Source organism: Mustela putorius, unplaced genomic scaffold (genome assembly GCF_011764305.1).
Source record: "Mustela putorius furo isolate JIRA1106 unplaced genomic scaffold, ASM1176430v1.1 tig00000040_pilon_pilon_pilon, whole genome shotgun sequence".
Classification (NCBI taxonomy): domain Eukaryota; kingdom Metazoa; phylum Chordata; class Mammalia; order Carnivora; family Mustelidae; genus Mustela; species Mustela putorius.
Genome location: NW_025421261.1, coordinates 4517773 through 4541885, shown reverse-complemented (window position 1 = coordinate 4541885; position 24113 = coordinate 4517773). Strand labels below are relative to the sequence as shown.

The following is a 24113-nucleotide window of genomic DNA, read 5'->3' as shown; positions in this document are numbered from 1 at the left end:
GTGCACAAGAGAAGAATGTGTATTCTGTTGCTTTGGAATGGAATGTTCTGAATATATCTGTGATGTCCATCTGGCCCAGTGTATCATTTAAGGCCTTTATTTCCTTGTTGATCTTCTGCTTGGATGATCTCTCCATTTCAGTGAATGTTAAAGTCCCCTACTATTATTGTTGATTTGTTTCTTTGATTTTGTTATTAGTTGGTTTATGTAGTTGGCTGCTCCCATGTTAGGGGCATAAATATTTAAAATCGTTAGATCTTCTTGTTGGACAGACCCTTTGAGTATGATATAGTGTCCTTCCTCATCTCTTATTATATTCTTTGGCTTAAAATCTAATTGATCTGATATGAGGATTGCCACCCCAGCTTTCTTTTGATGTCCATTAGCATGGTAAATTGTTTTCCACCCCCTCACTTTAAATCTAGAGGCATCTTTGGGTCGAAAATGAGTTTCTTGCAGACAGCATATTGATGGGTTTTGGTTTTTTATCCATTCTGATACCCTGTGTCTTTTGATTGGGGCATTTAGCCCATTAGCATTCAGGGTCACTATTTACAGATACAAATTTAGTGCCATTGTATTGCCTGTAAAGTGACTATTACTGTATATTGTCTCTGTTCCTTTTTCTGATCTACTACTTTTAGGCTCTCTCTTTGCTTAGAGGACAGCTTTCAATATTTCCTGTAGAGCTGGTTTGGTGTTTACAAATTCTTTTAGTTTTTGTTTGTCCTGGAAGCTTTTTCTCTCTCCTCCTATTTTCAGTGATAGCCTAGCCGGATATAGTATTCTTGGCTGCATGTTTTTCTCGTTTAGTACTCTGAATATATCATGCCAGTTCTTTTTTTTTTTTTTTTAAGATTTTATTTATTTATTTGACACACAGAGAGGGAGATCACAAGTAGGCAGAGAGGCAGGCAGAGAGAGGGGGGGAAGCAGGCTCTCCACTGAGCAGAGAGCCTGATGCAGGACTCGATCCCAGGACCCTGAGATCATGACCTGAGCAGAAGGCAGAGGCTTAACCCACTGAGCCACCCAGGTGCCCCTATCATACCAGTTCTTTCTGGCCTGCCAGGTCTCTGTGGATAAGTCTGTTGCCAGTCTAATATTTTTACCATTGTATGTTACAGACTTCTTGTCCTGGGCTGCTTTCAGGATTTTCTCTTTGTCGCTAAGACTTGTACATTTTACTATGAGATGATGGGGTCTGGACCTAATCTTAACTGATTTTGAGGGGGCTTCTCTGCACCTCCTGGATTTTGATGCTTGTTCCCTTTGCCATATTAGGGAAATTCTCTACAATAATTCTCTGATATACCTTCTGCTCCCCTTTCTCTTTCTTCTTCTGGAATCCCAATTATTCTAATGTTGTTTCATCGTACGGTATCACTTATCTCTCGAATTCTCCCCTCGTGGTCTGGTAGATGTTTATGTCTTGCTCAGCTTCTTTATTCTCTGTCATTTGGTCTTCTGTATCACTAATTCTCTCTTCTGCCTCATTTATCCTAGCTGTAAGAGCCTCCATTTTTTATTGCACCTTATTAATAGCTTTTTTGATTTCAACGTGGTTACATTTTAGTTCTTCTATTTCTCCAGAATGGGCTTTTATTTCTTCAGACAGGGTTTCTTTAATATCTTCTATGCCTATTTCGAGCCCGGCTAGCACCTTGTGAATCGTCATTCTGACCTCTAGATCTGACATATTACCAATGTCCGTATTGATTAGGTCTCTGGCCTTTGGTCCTGCCTCTCGTTCTTTTTGTCGTGGTGAGTTTTTCTGCCTTGTCATTTTATCCAGATAAGAACATATGAAGGAGCGAATAAAATACTAAAAGGGTGGCAAAGACCCCAGGAAAATGTGCTTTAATCAAATCAGAAGAGACCCCAAATCATGGGGGGGAAGTAAGGGAGTAAAAAGTAGTTCAGGGAAAAAAAAGAGAGAAAAAAAATTAAAAAAAAAAAAGAAAAGAAAAAAATATGTATATATTACACTGGTGAATACAATAGGGTCACCCACTTAATTTTGGGAGTATTTTGGTCTCTTAGAAGAAACTACCTCGCCAAATTTTAACGAATTTAAAACATATATAAGGGTAAACACGATGGGAGATGGAATATGACTATAAAGATGAAATTTTTTTTTAATTTTCTAAAAAAAGAAATTGAAAAATTTTTCTAAAAAAAGAGTTGATAACATAAGTTGGTTGGGAGAATAAAGAAAAAGAAAGTAGAGAGAATTTGCTCAGGCTGGAGACTCGAACAAAGCCCTGTGCTAGATTTAAGGTATATTTTGATCTATTAGTTGAACCCAGATTTTTTTAGAAGAAAAAACCCTATGTATATACAAAAAATAAAGTTAGATACAATCAAGGATAAAATATGACTATAATAATGATGGCTCAAAAAAGATTTTTTTTAAATGAAAGGTATTGTTAATATAAACTAGTTTAAAAATGTAAAAAGAGGAAAGGGTAAAAGTTAAAAATAATTGAGCAGAAGAAAAAATAAAATTAAAAGAAATTATTTAACTTTGCAAGACTAAAGAATCTTGGGGAGAAAGCCATGAGTTCCGTGCTTGGCTTTCTCCTCCTCTGGAATTCCGCTCTTCTCCTTGGTAGGTGAACTTGGTCGCGGCCGGATTTCTTGTTGATCCTCTGGGACCGGCCGTTGTAGTGATTCTCAAGGGTCTTTGCCTGAGATGGAATTGCACCGCCCTTGCCGGGGCCGGGCTGAGTCATCCGCTCGGTTCGCTTTCCGGAGCTTTTGTTCCCCGAGCGCTTTCCGTCGACTTCCGGAGGGCGGGGCGGACATGGCAGACGAACATGGCGGCCGCTGGTCTCCGGCGGAGGAGCCGAGAGCCCGGGGCCCCGTCGCTCCGTCCGCCCGACCCCCGGCCCGCCCCGAGCTCCCCGCGCCTGCGGCCGGTGCAAGGTCACGCGGCCGCGAGCTCCGGCCTCGGCTGGGCTGTGCCGCCGGCTCCCCGCGCTGCGGCCCGCGAGCTCTGCGACCGCGGACACCCCGGTGTCCTGTGACCCCGGGACTGCGGCCGCGCTGACCCCGCGGGGGCGTCGCCCGGCTCAGCCTCTGCAGCCCCGGCCCTCCGTGCGCGGACTCCCCGTCCGCTGTCGTGCCGCCCGCTGGCCGCTGGCCGGAGCCGCCCTCCCCGCGGTCAGCGCCCGGCGCGTGGGGTCGCGTCCCCGCCGGCCCGCCCGTCCCACAGCGGCGCGTTGCTGCTTCTGGCGTCGCCGCGCTTCGCTTCGGCCTCGGGTCGGTCTGCGGCGCGCCGTGGTCGGAGCTGCGGGTGTCCGGCTGCGGGTCGGTCAGCCTGCTCCGCCGTCCGGCCCCTGCCCCCCAGTTGATTTTTAAATGTTGACCAAAAGTGTCATTTTGCACATCTATGATACTGTTCTCTAGGGATATTTATGTTGTTCATGTAGCTTGCTTTACCTTTTGTGGCTATTAAAACGTACAGAAGTCAATTTCTTGTGTTTTTGAAAAGTCATACTTAAACAGTCAGTTTAAAGACAGACGAAAAGATTGAAAAGGGTCATTTGTAGCTGAAACAAAACTGTACTAAATCGATAAGAGATTTGAACAAGGATTATCTGGGCTGAACTAAAACATATCTCTAAATATAAACGCATACGTACTTGAGGTTGGGAGGAGTCAGGCGTGTGTTTTGAGGGCGACCTTTGATTACTGTCCAGCTGTTCCTTGCTACTCAGCAGGACATCTGCACCCACAGGTATTGGCCTCGCCATTGGCTACCCATTCCCGTTGTGAGTCTTTTTGTTTCTAATTCTGATGAAGTATCATTCCTAGTTTTGAATTCGATTTGATTTCATTATGAATTTGGAGTCATTTTACCAAAGGGTCCTATGAAATTGCTCCACGAACCTTTTTGTGCTAATAGTTTGTGAAATCTCGGGGTAAGCTCCGAGGCTTTCATACCCAGGATTTGAGTCAATGCCCTGAGAAGTTACAGGGGAACCCACTGTCATCTCTCCCTGCCTCTCATGGGGCGGGGAGGAAGCCAGGTTGTTGAAATTCCTTCTGAAGGAAAGGGTGTAGGCCAAGGTGTTTCGGGTGACATACAGGCTCCCTCCATCCGGAAGCAGAAGTCTTATGCTAGAGAGTCCATCAGTGGTGGTTCTTAGGTCAGTCCTCTGTAATAGCCCACACACAGTGACTCCCAGGGCTTTACTGACAGTAGTGCTGGGAGGTTATATCTTGCAAGGGGAATTAGGTTGTAAATTGTTATATAAGGCAAAAATCGGAAATCACTTATAAAAAACAGGAAGTCCTTGGTCACTGTGTTCTTTAGTTAAGCTCTTGATGAGGAAGTTACTTGAACTTCTGTAGGTGACATGTGCATATAATTTATTTCCAGTGCCATACTTTTGATTTGAGGCTGGGCCTGGCCTGACCCTGCATATCTGATCGTTTTGGTTTTGCTGTGTTCGTTTTCAGCCTTCTTTCCTCGGTTCCGCTGCCAGAAACTTCAGTTATCTTAAGTAGTGGTTTCTGGAAGGCCTGTGCTAAACAGTCTGCAAATCCATATATTTTTACAAAAAAGACCACATAAATGGTTACCTGTGGACCGGGTCTGTTGTCATTTATGCTTGTATTCATGGTGTGACATGAATTACATGAAGTTACATTTTCATCAGGAGGCCTCTCCCATCTGGCAGTAAAGTTGGCACCACCTTGCTAAGATTCTCTGACGTTCTTATCTTTAACAAGTACAGGCTGAAGTTTGCAGGACAGTGTAGAGTGCCTCCCATTTTTCTTTAAATCCCTACTAAAAGAGGGCTTTGACCAGCAAGCGGCACTGGCATTACTTGGGAGCCAGTTCGAACAGTAGAATCTCGGGCCCTTCCCTATAGGCAGTGAATTAGAATCTGCATTTTAACAAGATCCTCAGCTGACTTTGATGACAGCTTTAACTAATACTGAGTGCTCCCCCCACCATGATGTTATTGATCAAATAATAGGAAAAAATCCATGCAAACAGGGAAATACTATTTTAAATAGGCATGAACAAAAGTTTTTCTTAAACAGGCAGCAAGAGAAAAAGGTGATGTTAAAGAGTTAATCGGATCTAACACACTTAAATGAATTTGATTTACCCCAAAACTGATTATTTTCTTAATTGGATAGAAGACATTTTACGTGACTTGATAAAAAGAAGGGTTTTTTTTCCCCTTATAAAGTTAGTTTGTTCTTTTGTGGGTTGATGGAGGGAGAAGCAATTACAAAATGAGGTAAAGTTTAGAATCTTTTTGATGGTAATGTTGTTTAAGTGACTTTTACATTTTGTCTACAGAAAATCAATTTATGCAAGACCAGGCACTTATGTTGGAAGGTGAATTGGTTATAAAATATATCTTTGGAGATTTTCAATCATTGAATACAGTTAATGAATGACCATTCACAATAATGCATGTGAACTCAAAGTTGATGATACTCTAAATATGATCAGTATCATTTTTTAATTTGACTTCTTAATCAAATCAAATCTTAGAACTGATTCAATTAACATGGTGACACAGTAGCTTAAATCATTAAAGTTTTCTGTTTTATATAATCATAAAGAATGACTGTATCAAGATTGTCTTAGGAGTAAAGTTAGAAGGTGATGAGATTGATTTAAATGATTCTGTGTGTATGACCAGAACTTGAAGAATTTGTTAAGCAGATAGCAGCATGTAGTTTAATATTTTGTGATTAGCTCTTAGGTATTTTGAGGATTGTTTGGCATTCTGTCTTCTAGTAAACCTGTAGAAAATTAATTCCATTTTTAAAATCAAGGCAAAGGAAGGATGCCCGGCTGGCTCAGAGAGACACGTGACTCTTGCTGTCGGGGTTGTGAGTTTGAGCCACATGTTGGGTGTGGAGATTACTAAAAATAATTAAAAAGTAAACTTTAAAAAAGTGAAGGCAAATGAGTCCATGCTGCAGTTGGAAGATCTTATTTTTTTTTTAAATTTCTGTGGCATTATGTACGGATCACAGGTTCTTTGGTCTGCTAAGGAATTTTGTTGTGATTTAATATGGGTATCGATAAAACAAGTAAAAGGGAAAATCCTGAAAGAATGTCTAATTTGTTGAAAGAGAAAGTTTTTGCTTTAACTGTAAACATACATAAAAATCAATGAAATGTAAAATGATTACATATTGATTTTAAAATGATCCTATTTTTATTTCTGACATGTTTTCTTTAAAGATACTAGCATTAAAGTACTTAATTGTGCTACTGAGGTCTGTTTTTCACTTTGAGATGAAGAGTTTTAGGGGCTTTTTAGGGGAAACTTATTGAAGTTGACAGTAGTTTAATTTTGTATTTGCTGCCAACCTTGAATTTTTTTTGTGTGTGGCATTTAAAAAAATCTTATCACATATGCTTAAATGCTTTCTACTTTATAAATAATTTCTAAGGCAAAGATGATAGAACTGCAGTATTGTGTAGTTGAGACCTTTTTTTTTAACAGTGTTTCTGCCATATGGGTGATTTTCTTATGTTGAATTGCTCTCGGGAAATAGGAGATTTCTTTTCTGCATGTTGAATATAGCAAAAGTGGCTTTTTTATTTTTTTAGCAGACTCGGGTGATTTATTTTTTATTTATTAAGAGAGAATTTCTAACTGATCTTTGAAGGTTATACATCAATATAACATTAAGTCTTCACTATCCCTAAATTTAGTACAGCTCTTTCACTTTAAATGGAAATGATATCAAGTTACCTTGCTTAGTAAGCCAAGGCTTTGTGAATATTTGAGGAAATGATTTGAGAATCCAGAGCTTCAGAGTGATCCCCAAAGCTCAGCTGATAAAACTTTTGTGAGTTATCCTCGGGGTTAAGGCAGAATTTGAAGGTATTTTAAGATGAATACCATTGAGTTTTCTTCTTTTCAGAATTCTAAAGGAAATTGCCCTTTATTTTCTCTTTTAGGTCCTCAGAATGGTTGGAATGATCCTCCAGCTTTGAACAGAGTACCTAAGAAGAAGAAGGTACTAGAAAAAGATGTCGATCTAGTTGCCCGCAGGTGTTCTATTAATCCCAAAGCCACCTGGAATACACCACCCTTCACTGACCTTTAAAAGCAAAGTTTACTGACTGACAGGTTTCAAGTATATTTTAGCTTACATCCTTTGTTTAGTTTAAAAAAAAAAAAAAAAACTTACATCCTTTGTTTAGTTTAAAAACAAAACAAAAAACCAGTATGGTGGTGTGAATTTAACTCCCATTGGAAGACAAGATGTAAATTGCCAACAGGTCTCTTTCAAAGAGTAGGAAACAAAATTTCCCAGTGATTCTTTTCTTTTGGGGGTGTGTTTGGTCTTTGGTTTCCAACAGTAGTCCTGAATTTGGCAATTATATTTTGGACTGTTTTGTCTATCACATATAGTATAAAGAAACAACCTACTAGCTGAACAGTGTTGAACCGTTAGTAACTGTTGAGCACTTTGGAGCACAAGATAAGATTCTTTTCTTCTTCCTTCCCAGTCGTTTTTACCTTTTTTTTTTTAAATTTCTGGTAATTTCCTTTTCTTAAATATAGTAATGAGAGGGCATAACAATAAAATTGGGAGGCACTAAATGGGCAAAAAAACCCCCAAAATTTAGATTAGTAATAATTAGAAATGAAATCTACTACTTTTAATATGGTTGGATTGACAGGTAACATCTACTTAGTGATGTAGGAAAAGGAGCATTACATCAGGATCACATTAAATAGAAACATTCATTTGGCATATTTGATTCCAGTATTTGCTAGATGTAATTCTCTAGACTTTGACACCCTTTTTCAGAACGCCTTGTTGTGGCTCCCCGTATGAGAGAATGTATGGAAGACAAGGGGGAAACTGAGAGGTCCAGTTTTGAGCTTTCTATTCCTCTTACCCAGATTAGCTCTAATTTTATGTTTTACTCTAGAATTCTGCATAAAATTTCATTTGAAAGTAGAAAACTATTACAAACAAATAACATTTTTTAAATGTTAACCTTATTTAAGGGTAAGTAAATGACACTCTTTGGCTTATGCTTGGTGTCTTTTATTTCTGTCTCTTAAAAGATGCCTGAAAACTTTATGCCTCCTGTTCCCATCACGTCACCAATCATGAACCCTTTGGGTGACCCCCAGTCCCAGATGCTGCCCCAGCAGCCTTCAGTCCCTGCACCTCTGTCAAGCCAGGCTTCATTCCCGCAGCCACATCTCGCAGGTGGCCAGACCTTCCATGGTGTCCAGCAACCCCTCGGTCAACCAGGCATGCCACCGTCTTTCTCCAAGCCCAATATTGAAGGCGCGCCGGGGGCTCCTATTGGAAATACCATCCAGGTAACAGTCCTTCTGCATCCGTGGAATGGGAAGACGGCTCTGTTTCAGTTCATTTTTTTTTAATGTGTTAACTTTGATGATTACACCTGTATTAGTGAACATCTATATTCGGTTTCAGTTAAGACAACCTAAATAAAAAATAGTAACCCTTGTTTTTAAGACTGATCATGCAGGGATATTTTTCAATTACGTGGCCATAAACCTCCTGGAAGAGGCTCATGTATTTGCTAGTGTATGTTTATACTAACTGGACAATCGCAGTATTTCATTTGACCTAACCAGTAGCCATAATTTAAGATCAGTTGAATCCATATTTTCAGCCAGGCTTGCTAAGCAGAAGTTATTTCCAAAGGTTTTCCCCTTTAATGTATAAAATAAAATGTAATGAGTTGTATCTTTCCTTGTATATGTGTAAGAGCTTACACTATACAGCCTACCTTCACATGGAGACACAGATTTATACTGCTTTTCACGTACAAACACCTAGTTGGAAGGGTTCTAGACGATAAAAAAATCACATATAACTAACTGACTTAGACACACAAAGGTAAACATTTTGCACTGTTCATGAGGAGTGAAGAGCTTGGGTGAAAGTTAACATAAGAAGATGAAACAAATCTCTGCCCAAAGTATAAAACTAGTTCTGTTTTTGTCTTTGACCATTGAAGTCAAATTTATAAACATATTTCTCTGTCACAGGGCGGTGCTTTACTACGTTCCATTATAAAAACAAGTGGGTTTGTTTGTTTGTTTGTTTGTTAAGGGTTTATTTATTTGACAGACAGAGATCACAGTAGGCAGAGCAGCAGGCAGAGAGAGAGGAGGAAGCAGGCTCCCCACTGAGCAGAGAGCCCGATGTGGGGCTCGATCCCAGGACCCTGAGATCATGACCTGAACCGAAGGCAGAGGATTTAACCCACTGAACCACCCAGGCGCCCCTAAAAACCAGTGTTTTGAATGGAGGTGGGAGAACTGACTTCTTTCCGCACGACTTTAACTTATAAAGATGCACTGTTTTTTTGTTTTTTTTTATGATTACAAGTCTACGCTAGTTTGGGAAGCTACCCAGCCATTCATTTTTGTGTAGACCTGGGCTCACGCTGTACTCCTCTAGACCGGAGCCTCATTTACTGCCGGAAGGGAGTGTTGTCCAGGATGTTTGTGTTCAGCCAGGCCTTTACATCCAGCTGCCTGCCTACCTGGATGTACCCAAGGCACCTCACACTCCATATTTCTGAAGCCTTATTCATAGTCTTCCTCCCAAGCCTCACCTTCAAAATCTGGTCTTCAAAGCTCCGCGTTTCCTGCTTTGGTGCATGGCACCGTAATCCCTGTGTAATCTAGCCGAGAACCTGGGAATCATCTTTATACTCTTCCTTTAGTCCCTCTTTCAAGTCTGTCCGTGAATCTTGTTGAAACTGTTTTAAAAATCTCTCCCATATCCCCGGCCTCACTTCCAGTCTCGTCTATGCTGCCTGCCTCCCAGTTTTCAGCGGTGCAGGAGCCTCTGATTAGTCTGCCTTTGATCATCTATCTGGTCTTGTCTCATCTTTGTTTAAAACGTTTCTCTCGGGACTCCTGGGTGGCTCAGTTGGTTAAGCAGCTGCCTTCGGCTCAGGTCATGATCCCAGCGTCCTGGGATCGAGTCCCACATCGGGCTCCTTGCTCCGCGGGGAGCCTGCTTCTCCCTCTGCCTCTGCCTCCCGTTCTGTCTGCCTGTGCTCGCTCTCGCTCGCTCGCTCTCTCTCTGACAAATAAATAAATAAAATCTTTAAAAAAAAAACAAAAAAACGTTTCTCTCAAGATAAAGACCAAAATATTTCACATTATCCAGAAGCCCTCGGCTGCACATTCCTCCTTGCGGTCTCTGCCCCAGCTACACCGGCCTCCTTTTAGTCACCCGTATCATGGTCCTTCCGTTGGACACATTCTTGCGCTGCCGGGAAGGCTTTTCCTTTCTCATTTAACTAGTTGACTCCTGCTTGTCCTTCTGATCGAATTTCCTGCAGAGAGCTTGCCCTCAGTTGAATTCTAGTTATACTATCTGTTGGTTCCATTAAGGTTAGCTTATTAGCAATTAAATACCAGTACAGTTGCTATCTTACATGTACTGATGACATTTTATTTTTTTACTTTTTTCAAGTAACATCTTTCATTAAGATATAAATGTTTGTAAACTTTTTCTTTTCTTTTTTTTTTTTTAAAGATTTTATTTATTTATTTAACAGACAGAGACCACAAGTAGGCAGAGAGGCAGGCAGAGAGAGAGAGAGGGAAGCAGGCTCCCTGCCAAGCAGAGAGCCCGACGCGGGACTCGATCCCAGGACCCTGAGATCATGACCTGAGCCGAAGGCAGCGGCTTAATCCACTTAGCCACCCAGGCGCCCTGTTAACTTTTTCTTAATGAAACTTTGAAACTTTCATTTTCTTCTTTTAGCCTAATAAATTGCCAGAGAGCTGAGATCATTTCTGAATTGGCTTGTAAATACATAGTCAGTGCCTGGCACATAATTACTATTATTTTTGAGTGAATGAACTAATAAATCAGAACTTTAAAAACAAAACAGTCCTTCTTTATGTTTCCCTCTGTACATTCAGTTACATCATGGTCTCTTCTCTGCCAACTTTTTGACTTAATCTTGGCAGTTTGGGGGCACCTGGGTGGCTCGGTGAAGTGGCTGCCTTTGGCTCAGGTCATGGGTTGGAGCCCCACATTGCGTTCCCTGCTCACTGGGGAGCCTGCTTCTCCCTCTGCCTCTGCCCCTCTCTTGTGCACTTTCTCTCTCAAATAAATAAATAAAATCTTGAAATAAGGGGCATCTGGGTGGCTCAGTGGGTTAAGCCTCTGCCTTCTGCTCAGGTCATGATCTCAGGGTCCTGGGATGGAGCCCCAAGTCGGGCTCTCTGCTCAGCAGGGAGCCTGCTTCCCCCCTTCTCTGCCTGCCTCTCTGCCTGCTTGTGATCTCTCTCTCACTGTTAAATAAATTAAAAATCTTAAAAAAAAAAAAATCTTGAAATAAAAAATCTTGCAGTTTGGTGATAGACCAAGTAGCAGCCTTCAAGAACAAACCAAAGAACAGAAGAATGCCAAGGTAAAGCAATGAGCCGACCAGCAGAGCAAGCAGCCACCGTCACTCGCGGGCGGTGTAAATGCCTCGTCCTTTTCGCTGCCTGCTGGCGTCGGTCTGCTGTCTGCTTCGCCCCAGATAATGCAGTGGAGATCAACATGTGTGCCATGATTGACCAAATTCTTTATATCCAGTTCTGGTTTTGAAAATCAAAGTTATAGAAGCCTGTCCCTTCCACTGAATATCTGATTTTCATTTTTACTTATCCCAAGGGATTTCACATGTTAATGGGTCATTTGATTTTAACAAGTGGTTTTCTTTTTATCACAGAGTTTCAGGGCTTTGTGTATAGGTAATTTCCGGTCATTTCTGGTCACTTTATGGTATTACTTCTTCCAGCATGTGCAGTCTTTGCCAACAGAAAAAATTACCAAGAAACCTATTCCAGATGAGCACCTCATTCTAAAGACCACATTTGAGGATCTCATTCAGCGCTGCCTCTCTTCAGCTACAGATCCTGTATGTATTTGTTCTCATATTTTGCTAATTTAAAATAATCACTTAGGGAGCTCTTCTGTAATCGCAGGAAGCCTTACAAGATACACTTTAGAAGTTTGTACAATAGTAATAAAACTAGCACTTACATACTTTGCTTTTCATATAGAAATGTATCTAATATCTTTTATAGGTAATTAATCCTCCCAGCAACCCGGTGGTAGGTAAATTTGTCATCTTTTTTTTTTTACAGACAACTAAAGTAAGCAAAAACCAGTCAACACCCAAGGTCAGAGCCAGAATTTAATCCCAGTTTGGGTCTGGAATTTATGCTCTCACTCACCTTGAGGCACTGCCTCTCAGCAGCAGACCTCATGTCTGGCACGTAAATAGAACAGAATGGTGGCATGTAGGAGATTCAGGCTGGGGCTTTCTTTCTCAGCTCAGATCAAAGCTTTTAAAAGTAGACAGATAATCTTACATGTAACTTTGCAAAGATCTTAAAAATAATTGTTTTAGATTCTAGACTCATATTCATAGTTAAAGCAACTGATTTTACTTAGTTCATTGAGAGGATGCCTGTGTATTGGCAACAACAGAAATTCAACAAAGCTGGTCTTGTTTTAGACGAACTCTCAGTTTCTGCCAACAAACATTAGATATGTTTATTTAGTCACTGGCCACTTGTCTGCTTGAAAAACAGCTTCTGGAATTTGCTGTTTCATTAGACGTTGAGTATTAATAGATGCAGCTTTCTTCTGGTGTTTTACAAAGCTATTCCCTGTACTAAATGTGTCAGCAAAGCAGAAGCAGGGATCGGTTAGCATCGGCCATTGTGCCTGGCATTCTGGAAGTGATGGAAGCAGAGGAACAGAGAACAGAGGGGGCAGAGAGCCCTGCATACACTGCCCCTGTGTGCAACTCTAAATATAGAGAGGTTGAGACAACACGTAGTACACAGCCCAGCTCAATAAATTTTTGTTGATCTAAACTTCTCTAGGTCAACATATCATCTTCTTTCCGGGTCCAGAGGAGCCCTGGGCAGAAGAGAACCACAAAAGACAAACTGTTCTTGTAATTCCTGTAACCAGTTGGTTGGTGGGGGTTTGCTAATACCCTGTTCCGACCAGCTGACTCTGCCCCTGGGGTAGGCTCCTACTGGTAGCGAGAGGAGATTAGTTTTGAGCGGGGACTCTCAGGGTTCCCTCCACGCAGATCCTTTTACTCCCTGGCTGGAATCCTTTTTACAGTGTGGCTGTGATACAGTCTTGTCACGTTAGCTGTGTCCAGACAACACAAACTAATTTTGCAGCATGACTTAGTTTGTGACAGTATCCCTGATAGCTTCATCTTTTCCTCATTCTTTTTTTAAAATCCATTCAAGGTGTATCATATTGTGCTTCAGCAGTTTTTACGGTGCTGAGTGCCCATCGCAACAAGTGCCCTCGTCAGTCCCTGTCACCCGTCTCACCCGTCCGCCTGTCCACCTCCCTTCTGGGAACTGTCATACCGTTCTTGGTAGTTTAGAGTCTGTTCCTTAGTTTGTGTGTCTCTCTCTCTTTTTTTCCTTTGGTAGTTTATTCTGTTTCTTAAATTCCACGTATGGGTGAAATCATACCTTTGTCTTTCTCTGATTGACGTGTTTTATTCGGCTCACGCTCTCTGGCTCTGTCCATGTTGTTGCAAACGGTAAGACTTCATCGTTCTTCCTGTGACCGACTGACGCTCTGTTGTGTACACGCCACATCTCCGTCCATTCGTCTGTCACTGGACACCTGGGCTGCTTCCCTAGTTTGGCTATTGTAGATAATGCTGTGATAAACATAGGGGAGCATGCATCCCTTTGAATTAGTGTTTTTGTATTTTGGGGGTAAAGACTAAAGACTCAGTAGTGCACTTGCTGTGTCGTCCGGTAGTTGTGTTTTGACTTCCGTTAGCCGTCCTATTCCAGAGCGGCTGCACCTGTTTGCCTACGTCAGGCAGTGCAGGAGGGTTCCCCTTTGTCCACACCCTCACCAGCACTGTGTTGTTTGGTGTATTGTTGACTTTAGCCGTTCTGACCAGTGTAAGGTGATATTTTGTTGTAGCTTTGATTTGTATTCCCTGATGGTGAGTGATGGTGAGCATCTCCTCTGTCAACTGGCTGCCTGAATGACTTTGGAGAAATATAATTCATGTCTTCTGCCCACTTCTTAATTGGATTATTTGGTGGGGGGTGTTGAGTTTTATGAGTTCTTTGTGTATTTTGGAATTTAAACCTTTATTGGATGTCTTTTGCAAATATCTTCTCCCATTCAGCACGTTGCCTTTCAGTTTTGCTTATTGTTTCCTTCGCTATTCGGAAGTAGTCCCGGTAGTTCATTTTTGCTTGTGTTTCCCTTGTCTGGGGAGAAAATTACTGCTATGGCTGATGCTAGAGAAATTATTGCCTGTGCTCTCTTCTGGGATTTTTATGGTTTCCTATCTTATACTTAGCTCTTTAATCCATTTTGAGTTTATGTTCGTGTGTGCTGTGAGAAAAGTGGTCCAGGTTCATTCTTTGCCATGTGGCTGTCCAGTTTTCCTAACACCATTTGTTGAAAAGACGGTCTTTTTCCCACTGGGTATTCTTGCCTCCTTTATTGAAGATTATTTGACCATATAATTGTGAGTTTATTTCTGCATTTCCCATTCTGTTTAATTCATCTGTGTGTCTGTTTTTGTGCCAGTACCATACTGTCTTGGTGATGACAACTTTGTAATACAACTTGAAGTCCAGAACAGTGATGCCTTCAGCTTTGTTGTTCTTTTTCAAAATTGCTTTGGCTATTTGGGGTCTTTTGTGGTTCCATACAAATTTTAGGATTATTTGTTCTAGTTCTATGAAAAATGCTGTTAGGATGTTGGTATATTTAAAAAAATCATTCACAGGGGCCCCTGGGTGGCTCGGTTGGTTGAGCTTCCGACTCTTGATTTCGTCTCCAGTCGTGATCTTGGGATCGTGAGTTTGAGCCCCACGTCAGGCTCTGTGCTCAGAGCAGAGTCTGCTTTGAGATTCCTCTCCCTGTGCCCCTCCCCCACTCCCATGCTCTCTGTCTCTCAAATAAATAAATCTTTTTAAAAAGCCATTCACCAAAAAACAAACAAAAAAATTATCCACCACAGTCAAGTGGGATTTATCCCCAGGTTGCGAGGCTGGCTCAGTGTTCATAGGTCAGCCCTTGCTCACTTCAGCAGCACATACACTAAGGTCGGACCAATACAGAGAAGATCAGCAGGGACCCTGAACAAGCATGGCACACACATCTGTGAATTTGCATCTGACCAAATACAAAATCCAATCCTGATAAAACCCTTAACAAAGTAGGTTTAGAGGGAACATAAAACACACCTCAACACAGTAAAGGCCTTATATGAAAACCTACAGCCCACGTAATCTCAGTGGGCAAAAATTCAGAGCTCTTCCTTTCTCCTCCTCTGACACATTGGCATTCCTTCTTCCAGCATACCAGGAGCAGGTCAGCATCGACAGCTTTGTACTTGCTGCTCCTTCTGCTGGGGATCTTCCCCCACGTGACCACGTTACTCAGGCCGCACGTGCTCCAGGCTTCTCGGACGTCCCAGGAGCCATCTGGCCTTTCTTTACCACCTCGAAGTCCCAGCACTTCTAGCCCCTCACTCTGTTAACTCTTGCTTCCTGGCATCCATCACCGTCTCATCTGCAGCACACTGCTATCTAGTATCTTTTTCCCACCAAGAGTATTCGAGGTCCCTGAGACATAAGCGTGGCACACAGTAGACCCTCGGTAAATATTGAAGAACAGTGTCCGTTCTGAGGCGGTCGCATAATGTACATCATTAGGTTAATCACGTTGTAATTGAAACCTTTAATTTTAGTTTTAGAACGGTTTTCTCTCCAGTACGAGGAGTAGGAGGTGGAAGGCCTCCTTGATTTAAAAACTCATTTTACAATATCCCTCTTAGTAATTTAAGCCACAGAACGTAATTTTCTTTTTTTCTTTTTTCCTCCCTTGGTGTTTTAAAAGCTCAGAAAGAGGGCGCTTGTGACTTAGTCTGTTAAGTGTCCAGCTCGATCTCAGCTCAGGTCTTGGTCTCAGAGTCACGAGTTCAAGCCCCACTTTGGACTGAGCATGGAGCCTACTTAAAAAAAGAAAAAAGGAAGAAAAACTCAGGAAGAAGCAAAATTAAATAACCATAGGTGACTAAGTATGTAAGTGATTGGAAAGGTTAAAATAAGATTCTAGTTCACCTTTGTGCGTGCTGCCAGCACCCATAATTCACAGTAGCTGTCCTTAGATCTCTTCTGCAACACAGTGGCCCACGGCTGCCTCCAGACGGCCCTCCGTGTTGCTCGTGGCTAGTGCGGTGACACGTGCACACAACTTGTCCTCTGAGCAGATGGTCCACGGTCCAGGCACTGCTCCCGTTTGTGCTCCGGAAGGCAGCCCCATATCCTCCTACCCTGCCCCAAGAATGGGTCACTGAACTCTGTCCTGACGGTCTGTTCAAGTTTCTGAGTCATAGCTGCCTCCGTTTCTTTATAACATGAAGCCGGTCAGCATCAGGAGTGTAAGGGTTAGTGAAATGAGACAGGGCAGGGTCTTTGGATAAAAGTTAAATATTCAAATATAACACATCTGTTTTTCTTCTCCTGCAGCAAACCAAGAGGAAGCTAGATGATGCCAGCAAACGCTTGGAGTTTCTGTATGATAAACTTAGGGAACAGACAGTAAGTTTGTGGGGAAAAAGGATTCATGACGATCATTTAGCCCTAGTTGCTAGTAAATAAACCTGTCATCAGCATCTGTGCGGGGTGTGCTTGGGACCAAGATTGTGAGGACAGTGGTGGAATGGGCTTTCTCTAACTGAATCATAAATGTCATTTAACTTTGGGGATGAAAGAACAGGAGAAGGGGTGTGTGTGTGTGTGTGTGTGTGTGTGTGTGTGTGATAGGAGTGCAATTTTAACTCTTCTTGTAACAAAGAGTAGAAATGTAATCTGGCTTGTATTGGCCCTAAGGTAACTGGCCTTCTGTTCATTTTATATGTGGCTATATTTTTTGCATCTCAACATTCCTCTGCTCCATCTCTCACATCAGTCCCATCAGATAAAAATAACCATTCCGGGGGCGCCCAGATAGCTCAGTGGGTTAAGCCTCTGCTTTTAACTTGGGTCATGATCCTGGCATCCTGGGATCAAGCCCTGAATCGGGCTCTTTGCTCAGCGGGGAGCCTGCTTCCCCTCTCTCTCTGCCTACTTGTGATCTCTGTCAAGTAAATAAATAAAATCTTTAAAAAAAAAAAAAAATAACAATAACCATTCCTGTCATGCGAGCCAGACCAGAGAAAGTTGATGTAACAGTGGACAAGCTGTGGTCCCTGGGCTGATCCAAAATAAATTCTTCCCTCAAAAGTATGGGCATATAATCCAAGTAATGACATGGGGAAACTACAGATACTGTGGTTTTAAGAGATGGTAAGATTCCAAGAGCAGTTAAGAATTGAAGAGCTGAGTACATGATGGCAGCTGTTGCCCTACGAATGCAGGTAGACCACAGGGTTGAGACCACTGCTGCAGACGTGGTTTTAGACTGCTTTGGGTCCTTACTTAGAGATAGCATGATTAAGAACCAAATTCCAAAAAAACCCTTTAAGTTCCTTCATATGAATGGGAAAAGTTTTAAAAGGCATGAGCCTGTATCTAAAGAATTTGAAGAATTAACACTCTTAAGTGGAGAAAGACGTTAGCATTTCTGCTGGGGGAAGAGAGCTTCTAGAAAGAGAGTTAACTGACTCATACATGTTCATAATTTGTAATAATTTCCTTACATACGCCATCTTGTCATGGTTCTGCTTTATAACTTCAAGAGTTGCTTGATCCAAAAAACTGTTTCTAGAAAAGCTATATGATTTATTTGCTTTTTTTATAATATTTGTTTCAGTCTCCTTTTAAATATCAGGGCTTATGGGAGCGTCTTTCTTAATTTAATTCTTTCTCCTGATTCTGCCTTTGTTTCAGCTTTCACCCACGATCATCAGTGGTTTACACAACATTGCAAGGAGCATCGAATCGCGCAACTACTCAGAAGGCCTGACCATCCACACCCACATAGTCAGCACCAGCAACTTCAGCGAGACCTCGGCTTTCATGCCGGTTCTCAAAGTCGTCCTCACCCAGGCCAATAAGCTGGGTGTCTAAAAGGACGTCTTCACTCCCAGCCCATATTGCCATTTTTCCAAAGAAACATATTTTAAAAATGTCAAGGTATGGACCAGTCTTCATTCGCATGTTTCCATAGCAGCCAGCCAGGAGCAGATGTACTCACCTTAGAACTGCCCAAAACCCAGGTGCTTTCTTTTGTTTGAATCTTTTACTGCCCATGATGATTTTCCTGTTCTGCAGATAGTGTATTTCCTGGATTACACATGGTGTGTTTTCCTGAAGTATTCCGATTAAATGTGGTTTTTAGAACCTCAGTATACTTTTTGGGAAAGGAGCACCTGGTCATGCATAAAGCAGAGCTAAAACTAATTTCTTAGTCTTCCCTGCTTCCGCTTTGTCAATCAGATTAAAGTGTGTGACCCTATTTTATGGGTATGTTGTCTTTATTTTTAAACAGCTGCTCACAGTTCAGTTTAATCCCTGTTTTTGTGTCTTTGGCTTCACTCAAGTTCTGAACAAATAACCAAATCTAGAGGTTCCTACCTAGATCTTAGCAAAGATTAATGAAGAGTGGGATCACTAGCTTTAAATACCTACTGGGAAAACGAGCATTTTTGTTCTGTGTAATGCATTGGACTTTTTTGTATTAATAAATGTTTCCGATACTCTGTTTGAGTTTTAAGATTAAATTATCTCCATTTTACATTTAGAAATTTGTTTGTCCACTTTTTAAAAGTCACCCAGAGCTCTGAAGTGTAAATTTAGGAGGAAAATTTTAATTTCTGTCAACCTCCTGAATCAAAGGCAGACATTTTTCAGCCAGTTTTTCTGTCAAGTGATTTTATTATAGTTTGTCTTAAGAACAAGCAGTGTGGCAGAACCACCCGGGGGGCTCAGTCGGTGAAGCGTCTGCCTTCGGCTCAGGTCATGATCCCAGGGTTCTGGGATCAAATCCTACATCGGGCTCTCTGCTCAGCAGGACGCCGGCTTCTTCCCCTTACACTCCCCCTGCTTGTGTTCTCTCTCTTGCCGTCTTTCTCTCTGTGAAATAAATATAATCTTTAGGGGAAAAAAACAGTGTGGTAAACAAATGATGATGGTCGCCAGAGAATCTTGAGAATCAGACACTAGAAGTCTTCACCGGTGCATTATAGAAGTTGACGTAAGTAGGCTGGGCAGCTAGAAGGTAAACATCGTAACTACCGTGGAGCTGCTTGCCTGGGAGTTAGACTGGTTCCAGTAAGAGCGGTGAGTGAGGAAGAGCAGTTCGTAGCTCGTCAGGCTTTATGACCCGCTGAGTTAAACAGTTTGCGAGAACCTCTCGTTTCCTTTTGCGGAGGGTTGCCTGTTTGCCAAATAAAAACCCTCTTTAAAATGAGTCATTCTGTGTTTAGCTCTGAATCGTTTTATAACTAGAGGAGGGCCATGATAGCACGTGTGAACGGTGGACCCCAGGACGAGCGTGCTCTCCCAGCCCCCGCCTTAAGTCCCCGGGGCTGCAGGCACCCGAGTCACTTCTGCGACTCACTGAAATGAGTGGCTGCTGTGTGCCGGGCGCCGGGACCGGACTCTGAGCCGTGGGGTCAGCCCCAGGCCCCATGCGGACCGCAGGTTGGCTGCTAGCAACTTTTTTCATCCCTTGCCCTCATAGTTAGGGTGTGTTTTATGTTTACCCTGATAGGATAATGGTATAATTGGCAAATTTTTATGAAAAAACAAATTTCCAAAAGATGACAAACAAGTAGGTGGCAGCAGAGCCCTGGTCAACCCGAAGGTTTTTCGAGGACGAGCGTAAAAACACACCGTCCCTGACGGCGGAGCCGCTGTGGTCTCTCCTTTTTCAACACAGCATTGAGATATTTCCCCCGCTGTGGAGACCTTCTCCCGTGTGGCTTATAACCTTGGAGAAGTTCCACATAAACGGGTAAGAGGAGCCGGAACCAACATGCTGTGTTGTCTCCGAAGTATGAAGATAAAGGGAGATTGTGGAAGAGCATAGTCTGTTTTCTTGAAAAGAGGAACAACTTTCAAAAAGTTTTCTTTTAATAAGAGTAGAGAAAAAAGGTCTTAATTTCATAAATGAGCCTGTTTTTAACATTTTCAACTCCAAAGACCTTGCCCTGTATACCTGCGCAGGTCGGGCACCTCTGTATGAAGGGATCTTGTGCGAAGTCCCCGGTCTGTTCAGGTTGGGGAAGTCCCAGCCGTACCCCTGCCACTATTTCATGCACCATGACGGGTCATTCTTCTGAATCCCCGATTTGCTCAGTTTTGCCCTTATGTTGGTGTTTTCTAATTCTTTCACCGACGTAATTTTAAAACCAGGAAAGGCGTGTGAGGGAACCTGGTAGGTGGGGCTGGCTGTGCGCCCGGAGGTGTGGCCTCTGGGAGATGCCGCTTCAGATGGCACCTGCTCTTCCGGCCCTTCGTATTCTCAGGCCCCGTCTGAGGATCTTGCATGCAATCGGACACGCAGCCGCACATGTGGGTAGCGTGGCAGCAGGGGAAGCGGCACCGCCCTCCACCCGTGACTTGGCAGCCCAGTTCAGAAAACTCCGTGTGCCCTGGGGGGCAGAAAGAGCAGAGCTCCTGGCAACCAGATGTGCCCCGATGAACACCTGATGAACACCTGCCTGACAGAGAAGGGGAGGTGACCGGCTAAGACTTTCCTGATAACCATTTGTCTCCTGAGCCGAACTTGGGTTCGCCTAAGAGTGACCACAAGGCCGCCTGTCGCCTCTCGCGCTGCGGTGGTGACGTCATTTGGAAGAGTCTTGAAGGTTCTGCGAGCGGTGTACGCACGTCTGTGTCCCCACACGCGTAAGGATGCGTGTGTCCCTCCTTATTCCCCTGCTGTGGTGGCGGCGTTCCCAGGCAGTGCCCCTGCGGGTCTCTGGGTGTCCGTCACGTGCTGAGCGTGTCCCCGGTGGCCTCTCGAATGACTGCCTCAGAGACACAACTGTTTATGCACAGAAAGTCTGAACTGTTGGGTCTGACCGATGAATATGGCAAATCTCTCAACCAAGATAGGTGACAAGAAGCCGCACTGGCTCTCACTGCTCCAGCCCCGGAGGCCGGGCCTACAGCGCGCACCCGAGCCTCGCGGGGGTCAGACTGTACCGTCCCTCCATTCCCAGCTGTTTGCGCTTCGGGCCCCGCGGGGAGAAGTGGATGTGTGGGTTTTAAAGTGATTGGTGTCAATCTTGGAAAAGGTAATGAAATCTAGCAAAAGAGAATAGACCTTTTTTAAAAAGATTTGTTTATTTATTTATTTATTTGAGAGCACAGGGGGGAGGGCCGGGGGGAGGGAGAGAGAATCTCCAGCCGACTGCCGTGCTGAGCGGGAGCCCCAAAAGGGGCCAGAGTCGAATCCCACAACCCTGAGATTATGATCTGAGCCAAACCAAGAGTGGGCACCCAACTGACGGAGCTCCCAGGCGCCCCGGAAATAGGCTTTGGTAGAACTGTGGCACGTGGCTTTTGCATTCTGGATTCATGTTTCCAGAGATCTGCTGAAGTATTCATTTAGCAAACAATGTTGGCGTCAGAAACAGCTGGAATGACTGTGCAGAGACCTCATTACTCGGTAATGTCCAAGATCTCTCATGCGGCGGTGCGCTCCCTTGAAGCTGAGTTCTGACGGTCCCCGGACCTAGAAGGCAGTCGTTCATCGGGCAGGCCTGTTCCTGCTTTTGCTGCTGTGTCTTACAATTCCCGGTCCTGTGGCCTTTCTAAGCCACCTCTTGTGTATCAGTGGGTTCACGCGGTGCAAACGGGCAGAAGGAGGACGGCTTCAGAAGCCTTGTGAAACGGGAAGCCTTTCTACCTCAAAAAAAAGTAAGAGTTCGTTGGGATTTTGTCTGTATGAAGTAAATCCTAATGAACTTTGTATCTCAAACAACTACCATTATCTGGGTTACACCTTTAAAGGCATTTACACTTCCCAGCTCTAGAGAGTAGTGTTTTCACATTGTTATTGACAGTTTCTTTACCTCAGTAGGTATTTGTAAAGGACTTCATGTAATTCGGTAGGAAGACATCCTGTCCAAACGTGTGGGGGGGGGGGTGTGTTTCCAGGTAGACGATATAAAATGAACCAGTAGGGAGCTTACCATAGGAATGGAATGGATTCAAATTTGATTAAAAGAGGAAAGTTCCTCTTTTTATTTTTATTTTTTTTGATAAGTAAACGGGTAATGAGTATAATATATAATTCAAGGGAGCCATGAAGGCTTATTTGGTTAATGATGAGAAATCATTTCATCTTGCACTTTGTCCAGTAAAGGAACTCCCCCCACTGTAGGACTAGACTGTGGAATTAAATATCAAAACAGACTTCCATAGTAAAGAAGGAAAGCGGCATCTCCTACCAGTAACTTCTTTCCCACTGGCTGTGTCTCCAAGTAACCCATGACTTTCCTGACCCTTTTTGCCTGAAGGAGTCTTTGGGAGAGAACAAGTCAGTTTTAACAGGCAGAGATCAAGTCCACAAAGAGTTCTCTCCTGGGGCTTGCTGCTTGGACACCCTAAAGGGGTGTCCTTTCCTGGAGCTCGGTCCTTTGCTCCCCTCAGTCCTCATATCAGCCCAGGGAGCTAAGCTCTTCATTCCAGCTACTGGGGGCAGCTGGGAAGCAGTAGAAGCCACATTTGAACCCAGATCACAGCCTAATGAGCACGTTTCTTCCACAAAACCACATTGTTCCCAAAGTAACTACTGCTACAACAAAAATGCATTCTGCTCTCTGATTTCGTGCTTTTCCCTCCTATTAGTTTGCAGAGACCTGGCATTACCTGTTAACAAGGAATGTGGTTATGATAAATGGATAAACTTACTGGACATTGTGTATTGGCTTCTTTTGAGGCAGGTTCTCTTTACGTGCTGGGGAAGTTGGCCCCTGGCAGCCCAAAGCCTACCTCTCCTCTGCTTGTGTTCCATCAAGGGGAGAGGAAACCTCTCACAATACCCAGTTACGGTTCGCAACAAGAACTCCAGTTGTTTCCATGTGGGTCTCAGGCTCACCAGCTGAGTTCTGTGCCCAGAGGGACAGGAGGCCGGAATTGGCTGTGCCCTAGTGTGAACACAGTGATTTGAAGCCCCACCAGAACCCCCTGGATTAGTTCCACCAAGGGAACATGCAATTTGGAGAAGAGGGGTTAGAGAATAAGCCGAGACAACCCCTTACCTATACCGGAGGGGAAGCCCTTGGTGGGCACAGTAAACATTTTCATGGCACCAGTCTGAGAGTCAAGAAACAGTTTCAGTGTCTTCCCTGACACTTCCTGTGAGCCAAATGCCGCTGCTTTCTGCCTCCATAGCCCTGTTTGTAAAATGAGGGGGTAGGGCTAGATGATTCCAGTTTCACTTCCAGCTCTGGAACTCTGTTACCCATCTACCTCTCCCACAGCATCTTTGTATATTAACTGCACCACCTCAGAAGGAATGGAAAACATTCGGGGAAGCACCGAAGCACCGAAGCTTTGAAGAAAGATGACAGAAGCAACTCGGGCCTATTTATATTTGGGTATATTTTATTCCTTCTGTAGAGTTGATTTCACTGCTAATCAGGAGAAAGAACAATGCAGCACTTCCCTTGGTTGGAAGTAAGTAAGGAGGCATTTAAAAAATTGGTTTTCTAATTTGAGGACTTGGACTAAATACATTTGCTTGGCCTTGAGGTCTTTAAGTAGTGAATTCCTCGCTATAATGCTCTGTAGTTCCATTAAATAACCATTCTGCACACCTGTTCCCCACGCCAAGAATAGGCCACGTTTGATCACATAGGATACTCAACAACGAGCTTGGGTTTTTCCTCTGGTGCTGCAAATCTGGGTCACCCCTTTGACATTCCTGAACTCTATTTACAAATGCCCCCTCCCTGCCTGAGAACAACAGGGGCCTTTGCCTTTTAAGAGGAGCCTGTGGTCACTGGTGCAGCAGGGAGAGAAAGAGGTCATTGAAACAGAAACAATCACGCAGCTAATGCTGAGAAGTAAGTTAAGAGCTTCTCTACGTTGATCTGACCTTGGAAATCAAAGTAAGGATCATAGAAG

General features: G+C 43.3%; 1 protein-coding gene and 1 non-coding gene across 19 annotated transcripts in view; both read left to right on the top strand.

Annotated features, from left to right (window-relative positions):
- SEC31A (SEC31 homolog A, COPII coat complex component) overlaps positions 1-18486 on the top strand; it is an 80349-nt gene extending 61863 nt beyond the window's left edge. For 11 of the 18 annotated variants that reach the window (XM_045076661.1, XM_045076540.1, XM_045076511.1 and 8 more), the window contains 5 exons: positions 6950-7008; positions 8073-8336; positions 11804-11923; positions 16557-16628; positions 17919-18486. In XM_045076661.1, the coding sequence (XP_044932596.1) occupies positions 6950-7008; positions 8073-8336; positions 11804-11923; positions 16557-16628; positions 17919-18098 (695 nt within the window). In that variant the 3' untranslated portion in view covers positions 18099-18486. Of the gene's footprint in view, positions 1-5323; positions 5363-6949; positions 7009-8072; positions 8337-11803; positions 11924-16556; positions 16629-17918 lie in introns of all 18 variants that reach the window. The other 7 variants (XM_045076313.1, XM_045076200.1, XM_045076282.1 and 4 more) reach the window with 1 other exon arrangement.
- On the top strand, positions 15100-15206 carry LOC123391856. The gene has a single exon (XR_006606556.1). It is a non-coding gene; the product is annotated as a U6 spliceosomal RNA (small nuclear RNA).
- Positions 18487-24113: the final 5627 nt, after the last annotated feature.